This window comes from Mauremys mutica, chromosome 24 (genome assembly GCF_020497125.1).
Source record: "Mauremys mutica isolate MM-2020 ecotype Southern chromosome 24, ASM2049712v1, whole genome shotgun sequence".
NCBI lineage: Eukaryota > Metazoa > Chordata > Testudines > Geoemydidae > Mauremys > Mauremys mutica.
This window is the reverse complement of record NC_059095.1, coordinates 16,261,970-16,285,889: the sequence shown is the minus strand read 5'-3', so window position 1 is coordinate 16,285,889 and position 23,920 is coordinate 16,261,970. Positions and strand designations below refer to the sequence as shown.

General features: G+C 42.5%; 1 protein-coding gene across 3 annotated transcripts in view; it reads right to left on the bottom strand.

Moving 5' to 3' along the window:
• RANBP3 (RAN binding protein 3) overlaps positions 1-23,698 on the bottom strand; it is a 282,525-nt gene extending 258,827 nt beyond the window's left edge. For all 3 annotated transcript variants that reach the window (XM_044998665.1, XM_044998666.1, XM_044998667.1), the window contains exon 1: positions 23,573-23,698. In XM_044998665.1, the coding sequence (XP_044854600.1) occupies positions 23,573-23,594 (22 nt within the window). In that variant the 5' untranslated portion in view covers positions 23,595-23,698. The remainder of the gene's footprint in view (positions 1-23,572) is intronic.
• Between the last annotated feature and the right edge of the window lie 222 nt (positions 23,699-23,920).

The window sequence follows — 23,920 nt, the reverse complement described above, 5'->3', positions numbered from 1 at the left end:
AATTGTAAACACCTAGAGCTATAAGGAATAGCCAGCATGGATTTGTCAAGAACAACTCATGCCAATCCAACCTAATTTCCTTCTTTGACAGGGTTACTGGCCTAGTGAATTGAGAGAAGCAGTATATACGATATAACTTGGATTTTAGAAAGGCTTTTGACACTATCCAACTCTCGTAAGCAAAACTTAAGAAACGAGGTCTAAATTAAATTACTATAAAGTGGGGGCACAACTGGTTGAAAGACCATATTCAGAGTAGTTATCAGTGGTTCACAGTCAAACTGGGAAGGTATATCTGTGGCACCTGGGTCCGCACTATTCAATATTTTCATTAAATGACTTGGATAATGGAATGGATAGTATGCTTATAAAATTTGCAGGTGACACCAAACTTGGCAGGGTTGCAAGCATTTTAGAGAGCAGGATTAGAAATCAAAATGATCTTGATAAATTTGAGAGTTGGTCTGAAATCAAAATGAAATTCAATAAAGATAAGTGCAAAGTACTTCAGTTAGGAGGAAACGATGAAATGCACAGCTAGAAAATTGGGAACAACTGGTTAGGTGGTAGTACTGCTGAAAAGGATCTGGGATTATAATGAATCACAAATTGATTATGAATCAACAATGTGATGCACATGCATAAAAAGGCTAATATTCTGGGGTACATTAGCAGAAATGTCATATGTAAGCCACAGGGCCACATTCTACTCCACACTAGTCTTTAGCTAGAGTACTGTGTTCAATTCGGGGTGTCACATTTAGAAAAGGTGTGGACAAACTGGTGAAAGTCCAAAGGAGAGCAACAAAAATTATAAAGAGGTTTAGAAAACCTAACCTATAAGGAAAGGTTAAAAAACTGGACATGATTAGTCTTGAAAAAAGCAGACCGAGGAGGGGAAACTGATAGTCTTCAAATACACTGCCACCAGCATTCACACAGGCAGGGACACACCCAGGTGCAGTTGCATGCAGGCTGACCCAGCCACTGCATGAACCAACAATAAAGAAGCTACAGCTAAAATAATCCCCAGCTCCCCAGCCTAAGACCCCAGAGCTGTACTGTCTTGCCCTGGCCGAAACCCCGACCAGTATGAATTTATTTTCCAGTTTGCCCCTCCCTCAATGTGGAGAGGAGTATGCAACAAACTTGCGTTATCCAAGCTGAGATTTCCCCCCGGACACTTCAATTAAAGGCACACTGACGTAAATAAACCAAAAAAAAAAGTTTATTAACTACAAAAAAAACAGATTAAGCGAATGTAAGTGACAGCAAACAGATCAAAGCAGATTACCTAGTAAATAAACAAAATCACAAACTAAGCCTAAAATACTAGAAAGATTGGATATGAATTAGCAATTTCTCACCCTGATGATACAAGCAGGCTTGCATTCTCAAGGCACAAGCTGCACTTGCTTTGCAGCTTGGGCTCCCCACCACAATTCCAAATCCATTTCTTTTGGAACTTCTTTCAGGTGTTCAGTTGTGGGGAAGTGAAGAACAGATGATGTCACTCCCTGCCTTATATAGCTTTTCCACATGGCAGGAACCCTTTGCTTCAAACTTGGTTCCCAGACCAGTTTGTGGGAAAATACAGGTACCCAGAATGGAGTTCAGAGTCATGTGGTCTGGTCACATGCCCTTGAGAATCATAGCAGCCCTTACTTAAAGGCTGGCAGAAAAGTTCACAGGAAGGCTAAGCTATTTCACAGCCCACTGTCTTTGCTGATGAGCCATTAGCATGGTCTGGCTTCTTCATTGTTGTACTTGAAAGGCGGGCTGTGGGCGTTTTCCAGAGTATCCCATTTGAAATACAGATCTATACTCAATGTTTATAACTTCAGATACAAAAATGATACATGCATACAAATAGGATAATCATATGCAGCACATCATAACTTTTTAAGAGACACCTTACATGACCCATGTTGTACAAAATGCATCATAATTATGACAATCATATAATATTATTATTATGACCAATATGGGGTGCAGTATCACACCTTCATAGTAGAGTTTAAGGCCAAAAGGGACCATCAGATATCTAGTTTGATCTCCTACATACAGTAGCACCTCAGAGTTGTGAACACCAGAGTTACAAACTGATCGGTCAACTACACACCTCATTTGGAACCCGAAGTATGCAATCAGGCAGCAGCAAAGACCAAAAATAAAAACAAAAAAAACCCAAATACAGTACAGTACTGTGTGAAACAAACTACTAAAAAAAAAATAAAGGGGAAGTTTAAAAAGGAATTGACAAAGTAAGGAAACTTTTGTGCTTGTTTCATTTAAATTAAGATGTTAGAAGTAGCATTTTTCTTCTGCATAGTAAAGTTTTAAAGCTGTATTAAGTCAATGTTCAGCTGTAAACTTCTGAAAGAACCACCATCACGTTTTGTTCAGAGTTATGAACAACCTCCATTCCCTAGGTGTTCGTAACTCTGAGGTTCTACTATATCACAAGGCATTATATTTCATCCAGATATCCCTTATTAAGCCCAAAGATTTCAGTCCCCAAGGAATGAAAAAACAGTCACAAGAAGAGAACAGAAGAAATCAAGGTGTAATCAATACCAGAGGACGCTGCAGTGGCAGGGAACTTATATCAGCTGATCCCAGCAGGCAAACCATACCACATTACAGAGAAAGGAAAAAAAATAAAATTAAAAAAAAATTAAAAGGAGAGAAAAAAAAAAACAAGATCCCTGGCAACATACTGCAGAAAATTCCTCCCCAACCCCAAATCTGGCAGTGAGTATGACCCTATGAGTATGTGAGCAACACACACAGCCAGACTTCTAGAAAGGATTCTTTTTGTACCATTGAAGTGCACTGGTCTACCCAGTCTGGTGTCTCATCTCCATCTGTGGAGAATCTCTGATGGTTGAGAGGAAGGCAAAACAAAAAACAAAAAACCACCACCCACAATACATCTAGACATTTGTATATCAGGAAACAAATTTCTTCCTGATCCTTTCAGGCAAGTGGCTGAAGCCCAGAAGCATGAGATTTGATTATTGTCATTATCTTAATGCACAGCTGCAAGTGTTATGAGCACAGAGGGCAATACTGTGCAAGTAAACCCATTCTCTATCCATGGCCCATGTAGGAATGGGATAAACAGGAGGACCCATAGACTCCAAGGCCAGATTCTCCCAACAAATGGATTAAAGCACAACTTTTAAAAAGATAGCTAATCTAATTTTAAAGACTCCACGTGATGGAGAGTACACTCTCTCCCCTGGTAAGTTATTCCAAAGTTTATTTACCCTTACCACTAAGAAACTGCAACTTATTTCAAGGTTGAATTTGTCCAGCCTAACTTCAGCTTCCAGCCATTCGATCTTATTATGCCTTTGGTCAGCAAAGTTGAAAAGCCCCCATAATCAGCTATCTTCTCCATGTACAACTACTTATTGTGACAGATATAACAATATCGTGGACAAATGTTACTGAATTAAGTTTAAGTATTTTAGGAGCTCATTATATTAAAAATGCATGTTTGTGTGTTATTGTGGGATGCATACAACATGCCTTGGGAAATGTTGGGAGCATCAAAGAAAACTTTTAAACAATTGGCTAAAACAAGAATGAACTTTTCAAATTAAGTGGGTTTCCCAGGAAAATCTCTAGGGAATCTCGTCCAGTTATACAAGAACTCAGCCTTTTGAAGCCTGGCCCACAGGGGGCAACCATTGTCTGGCTTAGTATTCATTCAAGGTGGCTTCAAAGAACAAAAGATAAAAGAGTGACACCCAGAGTAATGAGTGTGCTTGTTTTGAGTGGAAGTTGTTATGAACTTGTGACCACAGAAAAACTCCTGCGTGGCGTTTGAAGGACTGCTCACCAGCCAGAGCCCTTGCTGGAGTTAGGATGATCTCTGGGAATGTATATAGGTTCTTTTATTGTTTTAATATGCTCTCTCTCTCTCTGTAGTGCTTTTACTTTAAGAATAAATGTGCTTGCTTAAAAAGAACTGTGTGATAACTATATCATGTACCATCTCTGAGAAAAAGCAAAGCAGGCCTGCTTAGGCAGGCAGTCTGTTGCAGGGGATATATAGTCTAGTCTACGGTGGCCAAACCGCAGCTCGTGAGCTACATGCGGCTCTTTTACAGTTAAAGTGCAGTTCACAGAGCCCCCCTCACCCCAACCACTCTCTACCTACCAAACGGGAGAGGGAGGAGCTTGGGGCTTCTGCCCTGCAGCAGGGTGGTGGGGCTAGGGGCTTCTGCCAGAAGCTGGTGCCTACTGAGAGCGGGGGGGACAATTTAAAGGTTCGCTCTCTCCCCCCCCCGCAAAAAAAAAAAGCTTGAGTCATGCCCCACTCTCTTATCCTCAGCAGCCTCTCCCTGCAGTTCAAGTGTTTGCCGCTCCCTCTCGCCATGGCTGCAGCTCCCAGATTGTCCACTCCAGCAACTGCTGCACAGAGAGGGGGCCCCGCAGCACCATGCAAAAATCTGGTGAGGGGGGGAGGGAATGTGACCCCCCACCCCATGAAAAGCCTCTGCTTCTGCCCAGCGGGGGGGGGAGGGGGGGAGCGGGTCTTGGACTTCAGCCCCGTAGGACACACCTGCTGAGTCTCATGGCTTCAGCAGGAGCAGGACAAAAGCCTCAAGCCCCAGCATGTGCCTCCCACACAGCGGAAGCCTCTAACCCCCACTCATTGCAGGACAGAAGCCTCAAACCCCAGCAGCTGTGCCCTGCAGGGGCTGAAGTCCTGAGCCCTGGCAGGCATGCCCCAGCTCACAACAAGCTTCAAAAAAGTTTGTTTGGCTCAGATGGTGTGATAAATGAAGCGGGGGGCAGTAGCTCCCTTGTATGAACACCCAGCCAGCGAGTAGCTATCAAATCCCTCTTAGTAGTAGTTCTCTAATTGCTCTAAAGTCTCACTGCTATGCATAGGTAAAAGGAAATGAGTGGACACCTGGCCAAAAGAGACAATGGGAAGGCTAGAACTTTTTAAAATTGAAAAATGACTCCCCTTTTGTCTGTCTGTGGTTCTTCTCCTGGAGAGAAGGGACAGAGCAGCTATGCTGGAAGAGCTTGGGCCAGGTATGAAAACCCATCAGTATCATACCTAGAAACTACTCATTAAAACCCCAGATATGTAAGTAGATCAGGAAATGTCTAGGAAGACACAATTAGGTTTCTTTCTTTTTATTACTTTTATGGCTTGTCAACTCCTCTGTGCTAACCCCAGGTGCTTTTTGTTTTACTTATCAGAGGGGTAGCCGTGTTCGTCTGGATCTGTAAAAGCAGCAAAGAATCCTGTGTCACCTTATAGACTAACAGACGTTTTGCAGCATGAGCTTTCGTGGGTGAATACCCACTTCGTCGGATGCAAGGACGAAGTGGGTATTCACCCACGAAAGCTCAGGCTGCAAAACGTCTGTTAGTCTATAAGGTGACACAGGATTCTTTGTTTTACTTGTAACTTTTAAGATGAACCTCAAGAAAGCTATTCTTGATCCTTAATCCTTGTAGTTGTTGGGTTTTTTTAAATGTAGCAGATGCTTAAGTTCCCAGATATATTTACTTTGCTTTCTTTTAATTAATAAAATTTACCTTTTTTAAGAACAAAATTAGATTTGTCTCTCTAAGAGGTTGTGCACATGTTGTTTAATTAGCTGGTGGCAACAGTTGATTTCTTTTTTCTCTCTCTCTCAGCTCTTCCCTGGGGAAGAGGTGCGGAGGATGGCTTGAGGGTACCTCACAGGAAGATATTCCCAAGTGCGCCTTCCTGGGTTCCCAAAGGGGTTCTGCACTTGGGTGGTGGCATCATCTACCAATCCAACGTTAGAAAGAAGCTGTAACCTTGGGAGTTTAATACAAGCCTGGAGTGGCAAGTATTAATTTTTAGAATCCTTGCGGGCCCCCACTTTCTGCACTCGAAGTGCCAGAGTTGGGAATCAGCCTTGGCAGACGGTCAGTAAGTTCGACCACCTCTGGAATAGTCAGTGGACTATACTGTAAGGCTGTCAGTCTGACATGGATTCTGAGCATAATAATGAAGTGGCTGAAATAGGACTTGATTAATAAAGAATTAAATCAACATGGCTTCATGGAAAAATACATCCTGTCAAATTAATCTGATTTTTTTAATGAAATTACAAGTTTGGTTGACAAAGGTAACACAGTTGGCGTAATATGACAGACTTCTGTAAGGCATTTAACTTGGTACCACATCATATTTTGATTAAAAACTAGAAAGATAACTTTAACATGGCACACATATAATCAATTAAAGGCTGGCTAACCAACAGGTCTCAAAATGTATTAATGGGGAATATTCACAGAATAGGTGTGTTTCTAGGGTGGTCTCTGAGGGATCAGTTCGTGGCCCTGCACTATTAACATTTTTATTAATGAACTTGGAAGAAAACAAAGTTATCACGGATAAGGTCTGAAGTTGACACACAAACTGGGGAAGTGACGAACAACAAAGAGGACTGGTCACTGATACAGCATGATCTGGATCACTTGGTAAACTGTGTGCAAGCAAACAGCTAAACGTAAATGTATAAGAACAAAGAATATAGGCCATAATTACATGACATGGGACTCTATCCTGGGAAGCAGTGACTGAAAAAAATGGGGGTGGGAGGAGTGATTATCAGCTCAACCTGATCTCTTTTTACAGTGGTAACAGCTGATTTAGAACCCATCACTGTAGTTGGGATTATTTTTTCAGATGAGCAAACTTTGCATTTCTCAACACTGAATTTCATCTGCCATTTTGTTGCTCAATCACCCAGTTTTGAGAGATCCTCCTGGAATTCTTCGCAGTCAGCTTTAGACTTATGATTTTAAATAATTTTGTATCATTTGTAAACTTTGCCATTTCACTGTTTACACCTTTTTCCCAGATTATTTACGAATATGTTGAACAGCACAGGTCCCAGTACAGAACCTTGGGGTATCCTACTGTTTACTTCTCTCCATTGTGAAAAGAGATTTAGTCTTACTCTTTGTTTCCTGTCTTTTAACCAGTTACAGATGCACAAGCACATTCCCTGTTATCAAACACAGGCCAAGGGGTGACTTGATTACAGTCTGTGAAATACCTACATGGGGAACAAATAGTTAATAGTGGACTCTTCACTCTAGCAGAGAAAGGTCTAACATGATCCAATGGCTGGAATTTGAAACTAGACAAATTCAGAATGGAAATAAAGCATAATTTTTTTTTTTTTAACAGTGATGGTAAGTAACCACTGGAACAATTTACCAAAAGTTGTGGTGGATTCTCCATCATTGAATTTTTAAATCAAGAGTGGATGTTTTTCTAAAGGTAAGTTCTATGGCCTGTATTACTACAGGTAGAGGTCAGACTAAGGGCTTGGCTACACTGGAGAGTTGCAGCGCTGGTGGTAGGTTTACAGCGCTGCAACTTAGTAACTGTCCACACCTGCAAGGCACATCCAGCGCTGCATCTCCCTGGCTGCAGCGCTGGCCGTACACCTGATCTGCCTCAGGTATAACGAGTGAGTGCAGCGCTGGTGATGCAGTGCTGGGGAGCAAGTGTAAACAGTGATTAATCTTACTACGCTGTAACTGACCTCCGGAACCTTCCCAAAATGCTTTAAGTACCAGATAACATTCTTTGTTTTGTTGTGATGCCTCTCTTTGTTTTGTTGTGAACTCCAGGCTCCAGGAACTGCTTATCTAAAAAATAAACACAGTTCCTGTTTGCTGGAGCAGAGGCAGGCAGGGGAATTCCTTTGGAATGTGCACAGCTAGTGTTTGCTTGAGGAGAGAGATAATTTGCTTGAGGAGAAAAGCAGGGGGAAGGGGGGTCCGTTTTGAAACAGCTGCTTATGTGGTCTGAAGGCTATTTGCATTTAGTGAATAAGAGAGGGGTGGGGGAAGGGGTTGAAAGTTTTAAAATGATTGAAGGTTGGTGCTGTGTATCTTCTAGTCCTTAGAACTTGCAAGGCAAGGGAGCTCACAAAAATCAGCTCCAAAAATCCACTCTCTCTGTCTCCCCATCGCTCCCTGTCACACTTCACCCCACCCCCTCTTTTGAAAAGCACATTGCAGCCACTTGAATGCTGGGATAGCTGCCCATAATGCACCACTCCCAGCAGCACTGCAAATGCTGCAAATGTGGCCACACTGCAGCGCTTTCCCTACACAGCTGTACAAAGACAGCTGTAACTCCCAGCGCTGCACACCTGCAAGTGTAGCCATGGCCTAGATTATCAAAATGGTCTCTTCTGACCTTGGAATATCTGAATCTAAAGAACAGTCAAGCCTACTGAAGCACTCCCTTTAATTCCTTCATAGGCTTTGCATTCTTTAAAGCCTTGAAATCAAGAACCTCTAAGGTTTTTGGTAGCACTTGAATCCAGACAGGTCAAGTTTCTTTGCGACACTCTGGAAGGATGAGACAGATTTAGTATCGGTTGGCTTGGCTGTCAATACGTCTGCTCTCAAAAATCTACACCGGGGTTCTCAAACTTCATTGTCAGAAGGAGAGTCACGGTGGAATGAAGTTACTACATGACCCCTGAGGGGGAGGGATAGCTCAGTGGTTTGAGCATTAGCCTGCTACACCCAGGGTTGTGAGTTCAATCCTTGAGGGGGCCACTTAGGGATCTGGGGCAAAAATTGGTCCTGCTAGTGAAGGCAGGGGGCTGGACTCTATGACCTTTCGAGGTCCCTTCCAGTTCTAGGAGATTAGCATATCTCCAATTATTGCCTTTTTTTATTACCTTTTAGAGCCCGAGCCCTGGGTAGGGGGAAAGAGGGCTGCAGGCCAAGCCCTGCCACCTCAGGTAGGGGTGGAACTCAGGCTTCAGCTTCAGTCCTGGGTCCCAATTAATCTAATGCTGGCCCTGGCGACCCCATTAAAATGGAGTCGTGACCCAGTTTGAGAACCGTTGAGCTACATCATCATTCCTACACAAAAAGGCCTGAAGCACCTTTAAAAGCCAACATAAACTCAATATTTCCTCAGGGACTGCAATTCTCCAAGCCACAAAAAGCAGTATACTGGTTAGTTGTGGGTACTTTATCTACACTTTATCATACTGTTAAAATTTGGATTTTTTTTTTAAACTCAGGTACACAACTACTATTGTCTGAACATTGCTCTGAGCAAAGCACAATCAAATTTTCTGCAGCTGTGGTTAGCATGGTTTGGTCCCGTCTATACTTGCAATTAAATCATTTTTAGCACCAGTTCAGCTGCACCAGCTGCTGACAAACATCAGCAACAATAGGTAAATTCCCTAGTGTAAACAGAGATTCTAAGAATGTACGCTGTAGCGAAACTTCCACTCCTGACAGCCTAATCAACCACCTTATGTCCTTGATCACACATGATAGCTCAAGTGTCCCCTTCTTTTATACTGTACTTGAAGCTCACACAAATACACGAAGACCAGCAAGAGATGGACAGGAAGAAAACTAGAATCACCCTCCTAAGTCTGACCATGTGTAAATCCCATGGCACAGATGTGGTGAAGGCAAGAAAGCAGAGTATATCCCAGTGTACATCAAGTCTTGAACAAAACTATTCTAATGTTAGTTGAAGCCAGGCTCCCTCTGCTCAAAAAAGAAGTGGCATCTTCAGCACAAGGTTCTAGTTTACAAAAAAAGGATTTACTAAATATCAAACCAGTCACTTTTATACATTTTCCCTAGACTTAAAACTCCAGATGATATAAGAGTGGAATGCAGTACCTCCTAATTACATGCAAAGCCAATGCATATTTTCTCATCTGTACAAATGCATGATGCACATGACAGTTTCTCTGTAAGAACTTGTGTAGCAGATTTTCCACACAGTCCAGATGCACCTACTTGACTGAATTGCCACATAACACATCAGAGACCACACAATCCTAGTCAGTTCTTTACTGCAGCCAAAGTGTTTCTAGCTTTATAGTGCTGTATGCATTATACCCATCTCATTGAACTGGAAAGGACCCTGAAGGGTCATTGAGTCCAGCTCCCTGCCTTCACTAGCAGGACCAAGTACTGATTTTTGCTCCAGGTTCCTAAGTGGCGCCCTCAAGAATTGAACTCACAACCCTGGGTTTAGCAGGCCAATGCTCAAACCACTGAGCTATCCCTCCCCTCAATGCATTACTCTGTTGCATTTGTTCTCAAAATTAGGGGATGAATGGGAGAAAAGAGATGAGATTCAACAAGACAGGAAGAAAGAAGAAAAATATACAAATGAAAAGAGGGAAGAATAAAGCTTAAAGAAGAGAAAAATTGTGGTGGGGGAAAGAAAGAATGTAGGCGACCAGGACAAAGACGACAAGGATCAGGTAAAGATAGTAGATTGGTAGGGTCATAAAAAATACAGTAGAACCTCAGAGTTACAAACTGACCAGTCAACCACACTCCTCATTTGGAACCAGAATCAGGTAGCAGAGACCCCGCCCCCCCCCGAAAATTTAAAAAAAAAAAACACAAATACTATGCAGCACAGTACTGCACTGAACGTAAACTATTAACAAAAATAAAGGGAAAGTTTTAAAAAATATTTGACAAGGTAAAGAAACTTTCTCTGCTTGTTTCATTTAAATTAAGATGATTAAAAGCAGCATTTTTCTTCTGCATAATACAGTTTCAAAGCTGTATTAAGTCAATGTTCAGTTGTAAACTTTTGAAAAAACCACCATAAGATTTTGTTCAGAGTTACGAACATTTCAGAGTTATAAACAGGCTTCATTCCCAAGGTGTTCAAAACTCAGAGGTTCTACTGTAGAAGGAAAACAATTGTTTATCCTAGTACAGTTGACCCACAATTTGTCCAGAGTGTTGTAGGTAACCAATATTTGGTGACCTACTAGGACTCATGAAATTTGTTTATCCATACTAATGAGAAGGCAATAGCACATAGGGGGATGAGTTACATTTAAATTAATTTAGGAGTTAGTGACAAAAGTTTTTCCTTCACGCTTTCTTAAAATTCTGGTGAAAAAACAATAGATATTACCAAAAAATATTTGAAAGGAGGCATGTGTGTAGGAAGAAAAACATATTGGGCAACAATTGGCACCACTTGTTCCTCTGGATTCAAAAAGTTGTTTTCACTGAAATTTTTAAGTGTAGCTAGTTTCTGTTTACAGTGCAAGTAATTTGTTCTAAGTGGTACCAAAATGAACAGGAAGAAATCATCAATTGTAGAGTCTGGCCTAAATTTCTGTAAAGGGACTGTTTAGTATCCCAGTTCATTGCCTTTAATGTATGAGTGCTCTCAATGCAAAAGGCACCATATGTATATTCTCTATTCTAGACTGCAATGTATATAGATCAAACTTATCAGTTTACACAGGCACAAATGACACCTCTGATTATTGGATAGCTATTGCTGGTTGAGAAGAACCAAGAAAAAAGGCTTCCGCTAGTCAGCTCAGTCAATTGAGGAGAACATACTTGAACACTCATGCTACACTTAAGCTAATCAAATAATAAATAAGCTAATAAAATTTATTTTTAAATAAAAAACGTGTGCACACAAGTTAGAATGCAGACAACTGTCACCACAGGACTATCTGATCACTTTAGTGCAACAACAATTATTTAAAACTCGCCATTTGTACTGCTTTCACAAAAGCTTAGAAATAATGTAGTCCTTTCTTCTTGACAAAATATTTTTCTTCTGTCTTGATCTGAACTAGAGTTAACATAGTTGATTCTGTTTAAACAACAACTTTAAATTTAGGGACATTGCGCGGGGCGGGAGGGTGTTCTTGTTCCCTGCATCATGAATTAGCCAGCCACCCCAGATCAATACGGACAATGAGCATTTAGGGAAATAGTGTAGATCTTTCACATCCCGCTTTTTCTTTTTTCTTAAAAATGTATTTCAAATCATATTCAAGGATCCAAGATGTAAAAGCCAGCTTCAGCCCAAGTAGGGTGACCAGATGTCCCGATTTTATAGGGACAGTCCCGATTTTTGGGTCTTTTTCTTATATAGGCTCCTATTACCCCGCACCCCATCCCAATTTTTCACAATTGCTGTCTGGTCACTCTAAGCCCAAGCCACAGATACATCAAATGAAGCAGATGCAACAAGTCTGGCTCAAAAACAAAACAAAAAAAAAGCTTACTTTTAGCCTTAGGTAGGGAGCATAAGACCCCCTCCCCAACCCTCACTACTTTCTATTAATTTAAAGTTTAAAAGAACAATTCAAAAATGTTCTTTTTAAAACACCCTGGAAGTTACAACGTTAACATAGCCTTTATTTTAAGACACTCCATCTAGTAAGCCCAGCAACCTCTGAACTGGTGTTTACGTGAGATGCTAGCCTACCTCCTAAAACCTAGGGCTGTCAATTAATCGCAGTTAACTCAAAAAAATTAATCGTGATTAATCAGAGTTTTAATTGCATTGTTAAATAATAGAATACCAATTGAAATTCATTAAATGTTTTTGGATTTTTTTCTATATTTTCAAATATATTGATTTCAGTTACAACACAGAATACAAAGTTTACAGTGCTCACTATTTTTTATTACAAATATTTGCACTGTAAAAATGATAAAAGAAATAGTATTTTTAATTCACCTCATACAAGTAATGTAGTGCAATCTTTATCATGAAAGTGCAACTTACAAATGTAGATTTTTGTTACATAACTGCACTCAAAAACAAAATAATGTACAACTTTAGAGCCTGCAAGTCCACTCAGTCCTATTTCTTGTTCATCCATTCTCTAAGACAAACAAGGTTGTTTACATTTACCGGAGATAATGCTGCCCGCTTCTTGTTTACAATGTCACCTGAACAGGAGAACAGGCATTCGCATGACAATTTTGTAGCCAACAGAGCAAGGTATTTACATGCCAGATATGCTAAACATTCGTATGCCTCTTCATGCTTCGGCCAACATTCCAGAAGACATGCTTCCATGCTGATGACGCTCATTAAAAAAATAATCCATTAATTATATTGGTGACTGAACTCTTGGAGGGAGACTTGTATATCTCCTGCTGTTTTATCTGCATTCTGCCATATATTTCATATCATAGCAGTCTCCGATGATAACCCAGCACATATTCTTCATTTTAAAAACACTTTCACTGCAGATTTGACAAAACACAAAGGTGTCTATATGAGCTTTCTAAAGATAGCTACAGCACTCAACCCAAGGTTTAAGAATCTGACGTGCTGTCCAAAATCTGAGAGTGATGAGGTGTGGTACAAGCTTTCAGAAGTCTTAAAAGAGCAACACTGATGCAGAAACTACAGAACCCAAATCACCAAAAAAGAAAATCAACCTTTTACTGGTGGCATCTGACTCAAATGATGAAAATGAACATGCATCAGTCCGCACTGCTTTGGATAGTTATCGAGCAGAACCCATCATTAGCATGGATGCATGTCCTCTGGAATGGTGATTGAAGCATAAAGGGATTCATGAATCTTTAGTGCATCTGGCACGTAAATATCTTGCAACGCCAGCTACAACAGTGCCATGCGAGCACCTGTTCTCACTGTCAGGTGAAAATGTAAACAAGCAGGAAGCTTTATCTCCTGTAAATGTAAACAGTTTTACAGCGATTGGCTGAACAAGAAGTAGGACTGATTGGACTTCTGGTTTTGTTTTGGTTTTGAGTGCAGTTATTTTTTGTACGCAGTTCTACATTTGTAAGTTCAGCTTCCATGACAAAGAGAATGCACTACAGTACTTGTATTAGGTGAATTGAAAAATACTATTTCTTTCGGTTTTTACGATACAAATATTTGTAATCAAAAGTAAATATAAAGTGAGCACTTGTTGTAATTGAAATCAATATATTTGAAAATGTAGAAAGCATCCAAAATATTAAAAATTAATGGTATTCTATTATTGTTTTAACAGCGCAATTGTGCTATTAAACTAGATTATTTTAATCATACGATTAATCATAATTAATTTCTTTAATCGCCTGACAGCCCTAATTCAGTATCTGACTTCATATTTGAAAACTACCTGGTGCAAAGCCAGCATAAGAAGAACAAAATGTTGTTGTTTGTAGGGACTACAAATGCTAGCAGTCTTGAGTATCTCAGTAAGAGAACAATTGAGCATTTGGAGGGTGGTTTGTTTCAACAGATACACATTTAGATTCCAAATGATTTAGTTCCTCTTTCCACAAAAAAAAAAATTAAAAAAAAGTCAGATTGCAACTTTAAATGTACAGTTTGACCTACCTTAAAGTCACAGCAGAAATAAAATCACTATCACAAATTTGGCACAAAACCAAAATCACGGTTTTGAAAGCTAGTGTTACCGATTTTTGTTGGGTCTATTTTTTAATTTATTCAGAGACCAAAAAACTTCTGCTCTTTGCCTACAATCATAATCTGTAGTTTTTGACTGCCAAGTGCACTACCTGCCAAGTGCAGTGATTATACAGCTCTACCCCAATATAACACTGTCCTCGGGAGCCAAACAATCTTACCGCGTTATAGAATCATAGAATCTCAGGGTTGGAAGGGACCTCAGGAGGTCATCTAGTCCAACCCCCTGCTCAAAGCAGGACCAAGCCCAACTAAATCATCCCAGCCAGGGCTTTGTCAAGCCTGACCTTAAAAACCTCTAAGGAAGGAGATTACACTACCTCCCTAGGTAACCCATTCCACTTCTTCACCACCCTACTAGTGAAAAAGTTTTTCCTAATATCCAACCTAAACCTCCCCCTCTGCAACTTGAGACCATTACTCCTTGTTCTGCAGAAGCAGCAAAGAATCCTGTGGCACCTTATAGACTAACAGACGTTTTGCAGCATGAGCTTTCGTGGGTGAATACCCACTTCTTCGGATGCAATACTTGCATCTGAAGAAGTGGGTATTCTTGCATCCGAAGAAGTGGGTATTCACCCACGAAAGCTCATGCTGCAAAACGTCTGTTAGTCTATAAGGTGCCACAGGATTCTTTGCTGCTTCTGCAGAACCAGACTAACACGGCTACCCCTCTGATACTTGACTCCTTGTTCTGTCATCTTCTACCACTGAGAACAGTCTAGATCCATCCTCTTTGGAACCCCCTTTCAGGTAGTTGAAAGCAGCTATCAAATCCCCCCTCATTCTTCTCTTCTGCAGACTAAACAATCCCAGTTCCCTCAGCCTCTCCTCATAAGTCATGTGCTCCAGCCCCCTAATCATTTTTGTTGCCCTCCGCTGGACTCTCTCCAATTTATCCACATCCTTCTTGTAGTGTGGGGCCCAAAACTGGACACAGTACTCTAAATGAGGCCTCACCAGTGCTGAGTAGAGGGGAATGATCACATCCCTCGATCTGCTGGAAATGCCCCTACTTATACAACCCAAAATGCCATTAGCCTTCTTGGCAACAAGGGCACACTGTTGACTCATATTCAGCTTTTCGCCCACCGTAACCCCTAGGTCCTTTTCTGCAGAACTGCTGCCCAGCCATTCGGTCCCTAGTCTATAGCAGTGCATGGGATTCTTCCGTCCTAAGTGCAGGACTCTGCACTTGTCCTTGTTGAACCTCATCATATTTCTTTTGGCCCAATCCTCTAATTTGTCTAGGTCCCTCTGTATCCTATCCCTACCCTCCAGCGTATCAACCACTCCTCCCAGTTTAGTGTCATCTGCAAACTTGCTAAGGGTGCAGTCCACACCATCCTCCAGATCATTAATGAAGTTATTGAACAAAACCAGCCCCAGCACCGACCCTTGGGGCACTCCACTTGATACCGGCTGCCAACTAGACATGGAACCATTGATCACTACCCGTTGAGCCCGACCATCTAGCCAGTTTTCTATCCACCTTACCGTCCATTCATCCAGCCCAGACTTCTTTAACTTGCTGGCAAGAATACTGTGGGAGACTGTATTAAAAGCTTTGCTAAAGTCCAGAAATAGTACATCCACTGCTTTCCCCTCATCCACAGAGCCGGTTATCTCGTCATAGAAGGCAATTAGGTTAGTCAGGCATGACTTGCCCTTGGTGAATCCATGCTGACTGTTCCTGATCACTTTCCCCTCCTTTAAGTGGTTCAGGATTGATTCCTTGAGGACCTGTTCCATGATTTTTCCAGGGACTGAGGTGAGACTGACTGGCCTGTAGTTCCCTGGATCTTCCTTCTTCCCTTTTTTAAAGATGGGCACTACATTAGCTTTTCTCCAGTCATCCGGGACCTCCCCCAATCGCCATGATTTTTCAAAGATAACGGCCAATGGCTCTGCAATCTCATCGGCCAACTCCTTTAGCACCCTCGGATGCAGCGCATCCGGCCCCATGGACTTGTGCTCATCCAGCTTTCCTAAATAGCCCTGAACTACTTCTTTCTCCACAGAGAGCTGGTCACCTCCTCCCCATACCGTGCTGCAGAGTGCAGCTGTCTGGGAGCTGACCTTGTCTGTGAAGACAGAGGCAAAAAAAGCATTGAGTACACTAGCTTTCTCCACATCCTCTGTCACTAGGTTCCCTCCCTCATTCAGCAAGGGGCCCACACTTTCCTTGACTTTCTTCTTGTTGCTAACATACCTAAAGAAACCCTTCTTGTTACTCCTAACATCTCCAGCTAGCTGCAACTCCAAGTGTGATTTGGCCTTCCTGATTTCACACCTGCATGTCTGAACAATACTTTTATACTCCTCCCTGGTTATTTGTCCAATCTTCCACTTCTTATAAGCTGTTTTTTTGTGTTTAAGATGAGCAAGGATTTCACTATTAAGCCAAGCTGGTCGCCTGCCATATTTACTTTTCTTCCTACACATCGGGATGGTTTGTTCCTGCAACCTCAATAAGGTTTCTTTGAAATACAGCCAGCTTTCCTCGACTCCTTTCCCCGTCATGTTATTCTCCCAGGGGACCTTGCCCATCAGTTCCCTGAGGGAGTCGAAGTCTGCTTTTCTGAAGTCCAGGGTCTCTGTTCTACTGCTTTCCCTTTTTCCTTGTGTCAGGATCCTGAACTCGACCATCTCATGGTCACTGCCTCCCAGGTTCCCATCCACTATTGCTTCCTCTACTATTTCTTCCCTGTTTGTGAGCAGCAGGTCAAGAAGAGCTTTTCCCCTAGTTGGTTCCTCCAGTACTTGCACCAGGAAATTGTCCTCTACACTTTCCAGAAACTTCCTAGATTGTCTGTGTACTGCTGTATTGCTCTCCCAGCAGATATCGGGGTGATTAAAGTCACCCATGAGAACCAGGGCCTGTGATCTAGCAACATCTGTTAGTTGCTGGAAGAAAGCCTCATCCACCTCATCCCCCTGGTCCGGTGGTCTGTAGCAGACTCCCACCACAACATTACCCTTGTTGTTCATACTTCTAAATTTAATCCAGAGACACTCAGGTTTTTCTGCAGTTTCATAAAGGAGCTCTGAGCAGTCATACTGCTCTCTTATGTACAACGCAACTCCCCCACCTTTTCTGCCCTGCCTGTCCTTCCTGAACAGTTTATATCCATCCATGACAGTACTCCAATCATGTGAGTTATCCCACCATATCGAACTTGCTTTGATCCGCTGGAGCGTGGAGCCCCGCCCCCCCCGGAGTGCTGCTTTACCACGTTATGTCCGAATTCGTGTTATATCGGGTCACATGATATTGGTGTAGAGGTGTATGTGCATGACAATCAAGTTCTCCAATATCCATGCTCAGGTCAAATTCATGAATTTGAGAAGATAGCTGGAGAATGGAAATGGTGCAGACATCCAGTGCTGAAGATGTAAATACCCAGGCAACAATCCAGACTCAGCTAAGGTGCAGCCACTTATTCTAAGAAGTCAGCTCTGATTATGGAGAAGAGCATGAAACTAATCAAAGAACTTCTAAGGTCCTGAGTGTAAGATATTTTCTGTCCTTTAAAGAGAGATTCCTGGAGCGTTTTCAGGAACAATGGTAATATACTAGTAGTAATTACTCTTTATAGCTTAAACATGTGAAGTACTAATAGATTTAAATAGGGGCTTTCTTTTGGGGTATTTTATTTATTTTCCCCCAGTAATTTATCGGTGTTTATAACAACAAAAACAGTTTTTTCCACTGATTTTTCACCTATTAACTGTTCTAGGTAAATACCAGGTTTATTTTGGTGGCTAGAAGGATGGGGGGGAATATTCAGTAGATTAATGCTTTGATGACTGGAATTGAGTATGGTTTGCTGCAGAACTAAAACAGAACTCAGAACACAATGCCACCTCTGAGTTTAAGAAAATTATACATCTCTAATCCCCAAAAGAAACTTTTCATTTGAACAAACAGTTTACTACTGTAGACTTAGAACTATTAGCCTATAAATATTTACATTTAATAATTGGGCCATACCATTTACAGTATATACACTCAACTTCATCCTTTTCTCCAGTATGATTTTTTTTAAACTTTTTGAATACTTCCTTGTGTTCTGAAACGTATTCTGATATTTTCATTTTCTTCCCAGTTTAGTGCGTCAGATCTTTAAACCGTTATCTGCTAACAGCTTGAAATGTGTACATGGTAGGCATGAGATTCATCAGTATGTTCAGATGTGCATGCACTTCAGAGCTTTTGTGGTCTCTGTTTGTTTATTGTGTGCATCTTCGAGACCAGTGATCATCAATCAGTCGATCCTGGAACCTCTGCCAGTTGATTTAGATCTCTGGGCCACTAAAAGTCCAGTGGCTGGCTGCTGGCACGTCTCTGCGGCCCCTGGGGGAGGTGATGCCATGCACCGTCCCTGCCCCCAGCACTGTCCCTGCAGCTCCCATTGGCTGGGAACTCACCAATGGGAGCTGCAGGGGTGGCGCTTGCGGGCAGAGGCAGCGCACAGAGACCTAAAAGGTAATAATTGGAGATATACCAATCTCCTAGAACTGGAAGGGACCTTGAAAGGTCATCAAGTCCAGCCCCCTGCCTTCACTAGCAGGACCAATTTTTGCCCCAGATCCCTAAGTGGCCTCCTCAAGGATTGAACTCGCAGCCCTGCTGCAGAGAGTGCCAGCCAGCCACTTCCGGGAGCGGCATGGGGCCAGGGCAGGCAAACAGCCTGCCCAAGCCCCACTGCATCGCTGACAGGAGTCACCTGTGGTAAGCGCCTCCCAGCCAGACCCTGCACCCTAACCCTCTGCCGCAGGCTCAGCCAATGCACATCCCACAGTTGAAAATGTTACACTCATTTGTGACAATCCCTGGAGGATTTTGGATCTATAAACCACAAATGACAGTAATACAAAGTAAAACTCATGAAATGTCCAATGGATTCTATGAGATTAGGTGCAGTGTGACCATATGACCCCTGCACACAAACTCCTTCCCAGAGCTAGCACCCCTCACTCCTGCACCCCAGCCCCCTCCCCCAGCCAGGTGAAGGCAGGGGAGAGCAAGTGATGGAGAGAGGGGGGAAAAGGAGTGAGCAGGACAGGGCCTCAGGGAAGGGGATCCTTGGTTGATCTGTAATTCAAAAAGCGATCTTGTGCGTAAAAAGGTTGGAGACCACTGTTCTAAACTAATACATAGTCTTACTTCAGAAAGCTTTGCATATACGCACAGACTAATGTATTGTCTTAATACATATCTCATGCAATGTATTGTATTTTCCTAATAAAACAAGTTATTTTTATATATATTTGAATGATACAAAAGTAGGGTGAAAATAGGGGGGGAAAATGAATACTTTTCGTAAAACAGGATTTTCTGGTAAAAATCGGTTTAAGCTGAAAACAAAGGGGCATAGCTATAAGTACCATGGAAAGCTACACAACTTCCTGTCACAAGCATATTCATATAAATCAATTTTGAAAGTTTGTTAGAGGAGAATTCATCAAAACAAGTATCAGGGAGCACTAACCCAGTCATCTCAGAAAAGAGACATTGTAGTACCTAGAAGCAGTAGCCATGGAAGAAGACCCCATTGTGCTAGACACTGTATAAATATAGAACACGAAGAAGTCCCTGCACCAAAGAGCTTACAACATATGTATAAAACAGGAAACGATGGACAGAGACAGTGGAGTACAAAGAAACCACAAGGCAAAATTGGTCAGTTGCCACAGCCTGCTAGCAGCCTAAAAGTTGTCAAGTTTTTTGTACACTGAAAGGAGAGTTTTGAGTGAGGTTAATGACAGAGCTTTGAGGATTTTACAGGGAGTTCCTCCAAGCATGAGGGAAAATATGGAAGGTGGCCAAAGGTGCTTGTTTGAACATTTAATGAGTGGGTGATGGAGGCTGGCATCATGCCTAATCATGCCTAGGCCATAAAAGGCCTTTAAAGTAAAGGTAAGTTCTGTTTGATGCAACAGAGAAGAGAGCCAATGGAGGGATACAAGGAGAGCATGAAAGGATAATAAAATGACTTTTGCAGCAGCATTCTGAATGGATGTGAGCAGTACAAGGTTGCATTTGTCAAAGCCAGAGAAGAGGACACAGTAATCAAGATGAGACCTGTAGCCATGCAGATGGATAGGAAAGGCCTTATCTTAGAGCGATTATGCAGAAAGAACCTACAAAATGTAGATATAGCCTGGATGTGAGGACCTAGACAGACATCCAAGTTAAAGATGACACCAAGCTCATGGGCCTGAGTGACAGTAGGATGGTGGTGGTGTCCAACGATCAAGAAAAGTAGCGGGGGGGGAGGAGACTAAGAGCTCTGTTAAAGTCAGGTTAAGCTTGAGTTGATAACTAGACATCCACAAAAAGATGTTAGAGAGACAGACCTTTGAACAGAGAGAGATCTGGAGTAGAGAGGTAGATCTGCAAGTCATCAACAAAGAGACAGTAGTTGAATTTGTGTTTGAGGATGAGATGACCCAGAGATAAGTGTAAAGGTAGAAGAGAAGGGACCAAGGACAAAGCCCTTTAAACTGCCCACTGAAAGCCAGTAGGCAGATGAGGATTCTCCAAAGTTCATGCTGAAGAAGCTATTAGAGAAGTAGGAGAAGAATCACGAGAGGCCCGAGATTATAAAAGTTTAGGGATGTCAAGATTTCAGGAAGAGCGTGGTCTGTATTGAAAGCAGCTAACAGACTGAGAAGGAGGATTTTGAGCTTTGACTAGGAAGAGGACAAAGACTTTGGCGAGAGTGGTTCCAATGGAGTGCAGAAGCCAGATTGGGGAGGACCTAGGATTCACAGAGTCTAAGGCCAGAAGTGACACTATGATCATCTGGTTTGACTTCTGCACTGGATGGATCTGGAGGTCAGGAACTCCAAACAGCTCATTCAATGATCTTCTAAGAAGAAGGTATGGTAGTTGGAGAAGCAAATGGATTTTGGGGGTGGGGGTCAGAGGGAAACGGATGTTTAAAAAACAGCCTAGATCATGCTTGTATTGTGAGGGAAAGAAAATAGAGTAAAAGCTGAAGGAAAAGAGTATGGGAGGAAACAAGAGTGGGCATAAGTGAGATGGGATGGGGCATGGTCACTGGGGCAACTGGAGGGGTTAGAGAAGGACAAGAAACTTCTGTCTGTGACAACAGAACAGGGGCAGGTCACATCACATTTTGTCAGTTTTCTCTCAGACGAAATCAGCAAAATCCTGTGTATAGACAGAAGCAGAGGTAAAAGCAAGGAAGGATTTGAGGAGTGAGTCAAGGCTGCAGAAAGGCAACTTGGAATGAGGACATAGAAATTGGGTTCAAATGTAAATCCTAATCCTAAATGGAAAAGATTTAGATGAGAGTCCTATATGGCGCAGGATATGTCACATATCAAGGTTATTTAACAAACCACATTAAGTATCTTACACTATTTATTTACAGTAATGTTACCTTGAAGATAGCTAATTATATTTGTCTCTCATTTTACTAAGACTAACATTAAACCCATTGAAACCTATATTTTTAATCTGTATAGTATTCAGTTACCTAAAATGCCCAAAAGAGTAGTGACTTCAAACACACACACACACAGTCTACCCCCATCCCTAGAAGCCTGGACCTTTTTTTACATTACTCTGAAGGGCACATTGCAAGACAGTAGCACAAATTTCTCTCTATTATCTGTATGTTTTTGCTTGGTTTCCAACTTTGATTTTAGTGCTTACCCTAGGGCACACTGACACAATGCTTCACAGTTTGTGTTATGTTAAAGTTTTCTATGTATCTTCCATTTTGGAGATATACATTAAGGCTATGTCCACACTGCGCATGTTACAACGGTGTGGCTCTGCCACTGCAGCCATGTCACTGTAAGGTGTGCTGTGTGGCTGCTCTTTATCAAAGTAAAACTACCTCCAACAAGGAGTAGTATCTTTGTCACTGGGAGCGTGCTTCCACAGATGAAGCACTGTCCACACCAGCACTTTTCATTGCTAAAATGTCTCTCATTCAGGTGGATGTTTTTTCACACCCCGGAGCGACAAAAGTTTTAGCAAGAAAAGTACCAGTGTAAACAAAGCCTAAGACCTATAGATGGCATGCCCCCATCCTTTCCTAAAACTCCTTTAGGAAGAAAGGATAAAACCAATTCCCTTGCCCTCACAAATTTATGGCTATTCAAAAGATGCCTAAGTTTCCCCTAACCCTACAAACCATGTTTCTTAAGTGCTACACTAAGTGTGGACACAGCACTGAAAACAACAGCTGAAATGGGGATTTTACAGCACTACTATATAGACAGGCCAGGGAAGGGGCATAGGAACATGGTACCTGAACACTACCTAGAAAGGGGTGAAATATCAGGAGGCACCTAACCCCAAACAGGTGAGAAGAGGACTGAGCTTCCTTCTTTTCACATTTTTTGATTCAAGTGATAATTAACAAGTGGCAGCTCTCACAGGTCTCTTTTACATTGCTATGTAACTTTTCACCATGAACTAAGCTGGGCGGGTAATGGAAACATAATGTGTATGTTTTGTTCACTTTCTGAATGTACACATGGTGTATACCTACCAAGCAAGCTAGACTCTTTACAAAGGGATGTAGTTATCATCCCACATCGGGGGGTGGGGGGTGGTTAGCAGCTAATTAAATTAAATTAAAAAGGAAAAGCTTTTCTCCTGGGGCAGTAATAAATAACACTCACCTCAAGGAGACTTCCGTACCAGTAGGCTGGCAGACAAGAACTCAGGAGACAGCACCTGGCCCACACACCCTACACGAATGGTTCTCAAACTGGGGGTTGGGAATCCCTTGGGGGGATCACAAGGTTATTATATGGGGGGGTCACAAACTATCAGCTCCATCATTTATAATGGGTGTCATAAATTAAATCACTTTTTAATATATTTAAAGGCAGTCACAATCAGACACTTGACATGTGAAAGGGGTCACCAGTACAAAAGTTTGAGAACCGCTACCCTACATCAATAGGCCTGTGCCCACGCTGACTCCCAACCCCCGAGTTCCGCAACTCCCAGGCTCTCGACTCCTCAAGAGCCGATCCCCGACATGCCCGGGCCCAGGTGCCTGCGCCTGGCCGGGTGTCCGCTAGCTCCCCCGTGAACGGGAGAGCAGGGAAATAGCCGGCCCCACTTAGGCCCAGCCGCTCCCTTTGTCCAGTGGCTCCCTCCGAGGTAGCCGGGACCCGGGGAAGTAGCAGGGAGGAGAAACTCTTCGACAGGACCCATCAAGCTCCCCCCAAGACTATACCACGCCGGCTCCAGTCCACGACCCACCCGGCCCAGACCCTTCCTCCGCACAACTGCAATCCCGACCACATCCCCCCTACCTTCGTTCGCTAAATCCGCCATTTTACTTCCTCAATCACTCCCAGAACGCAGCGCGCGGCTGGCCGGACTGCGACTTACAACAGACACAACGATGGAGCGCATGCGCGGCGTATCCCGCGCCCCAGTCCAGGCAGGAGACACTGCGCCTGCTCCGGTGGATATGGCGCTTCACAGTCGTAGTACGCATGCACTTAAAACAACGGTTCTCTTCGTTCCGCCGCTCGCGGTTAGAAAAATAGTGCGCCTGCGCCCAGCTTTAGACTATCAGCGACTCTGAGGGAGGTGTGGAGTCTGACTCCGCATCCAGAGTAACGTGGCGCATGGCCACAAATATACACTCCGCATTT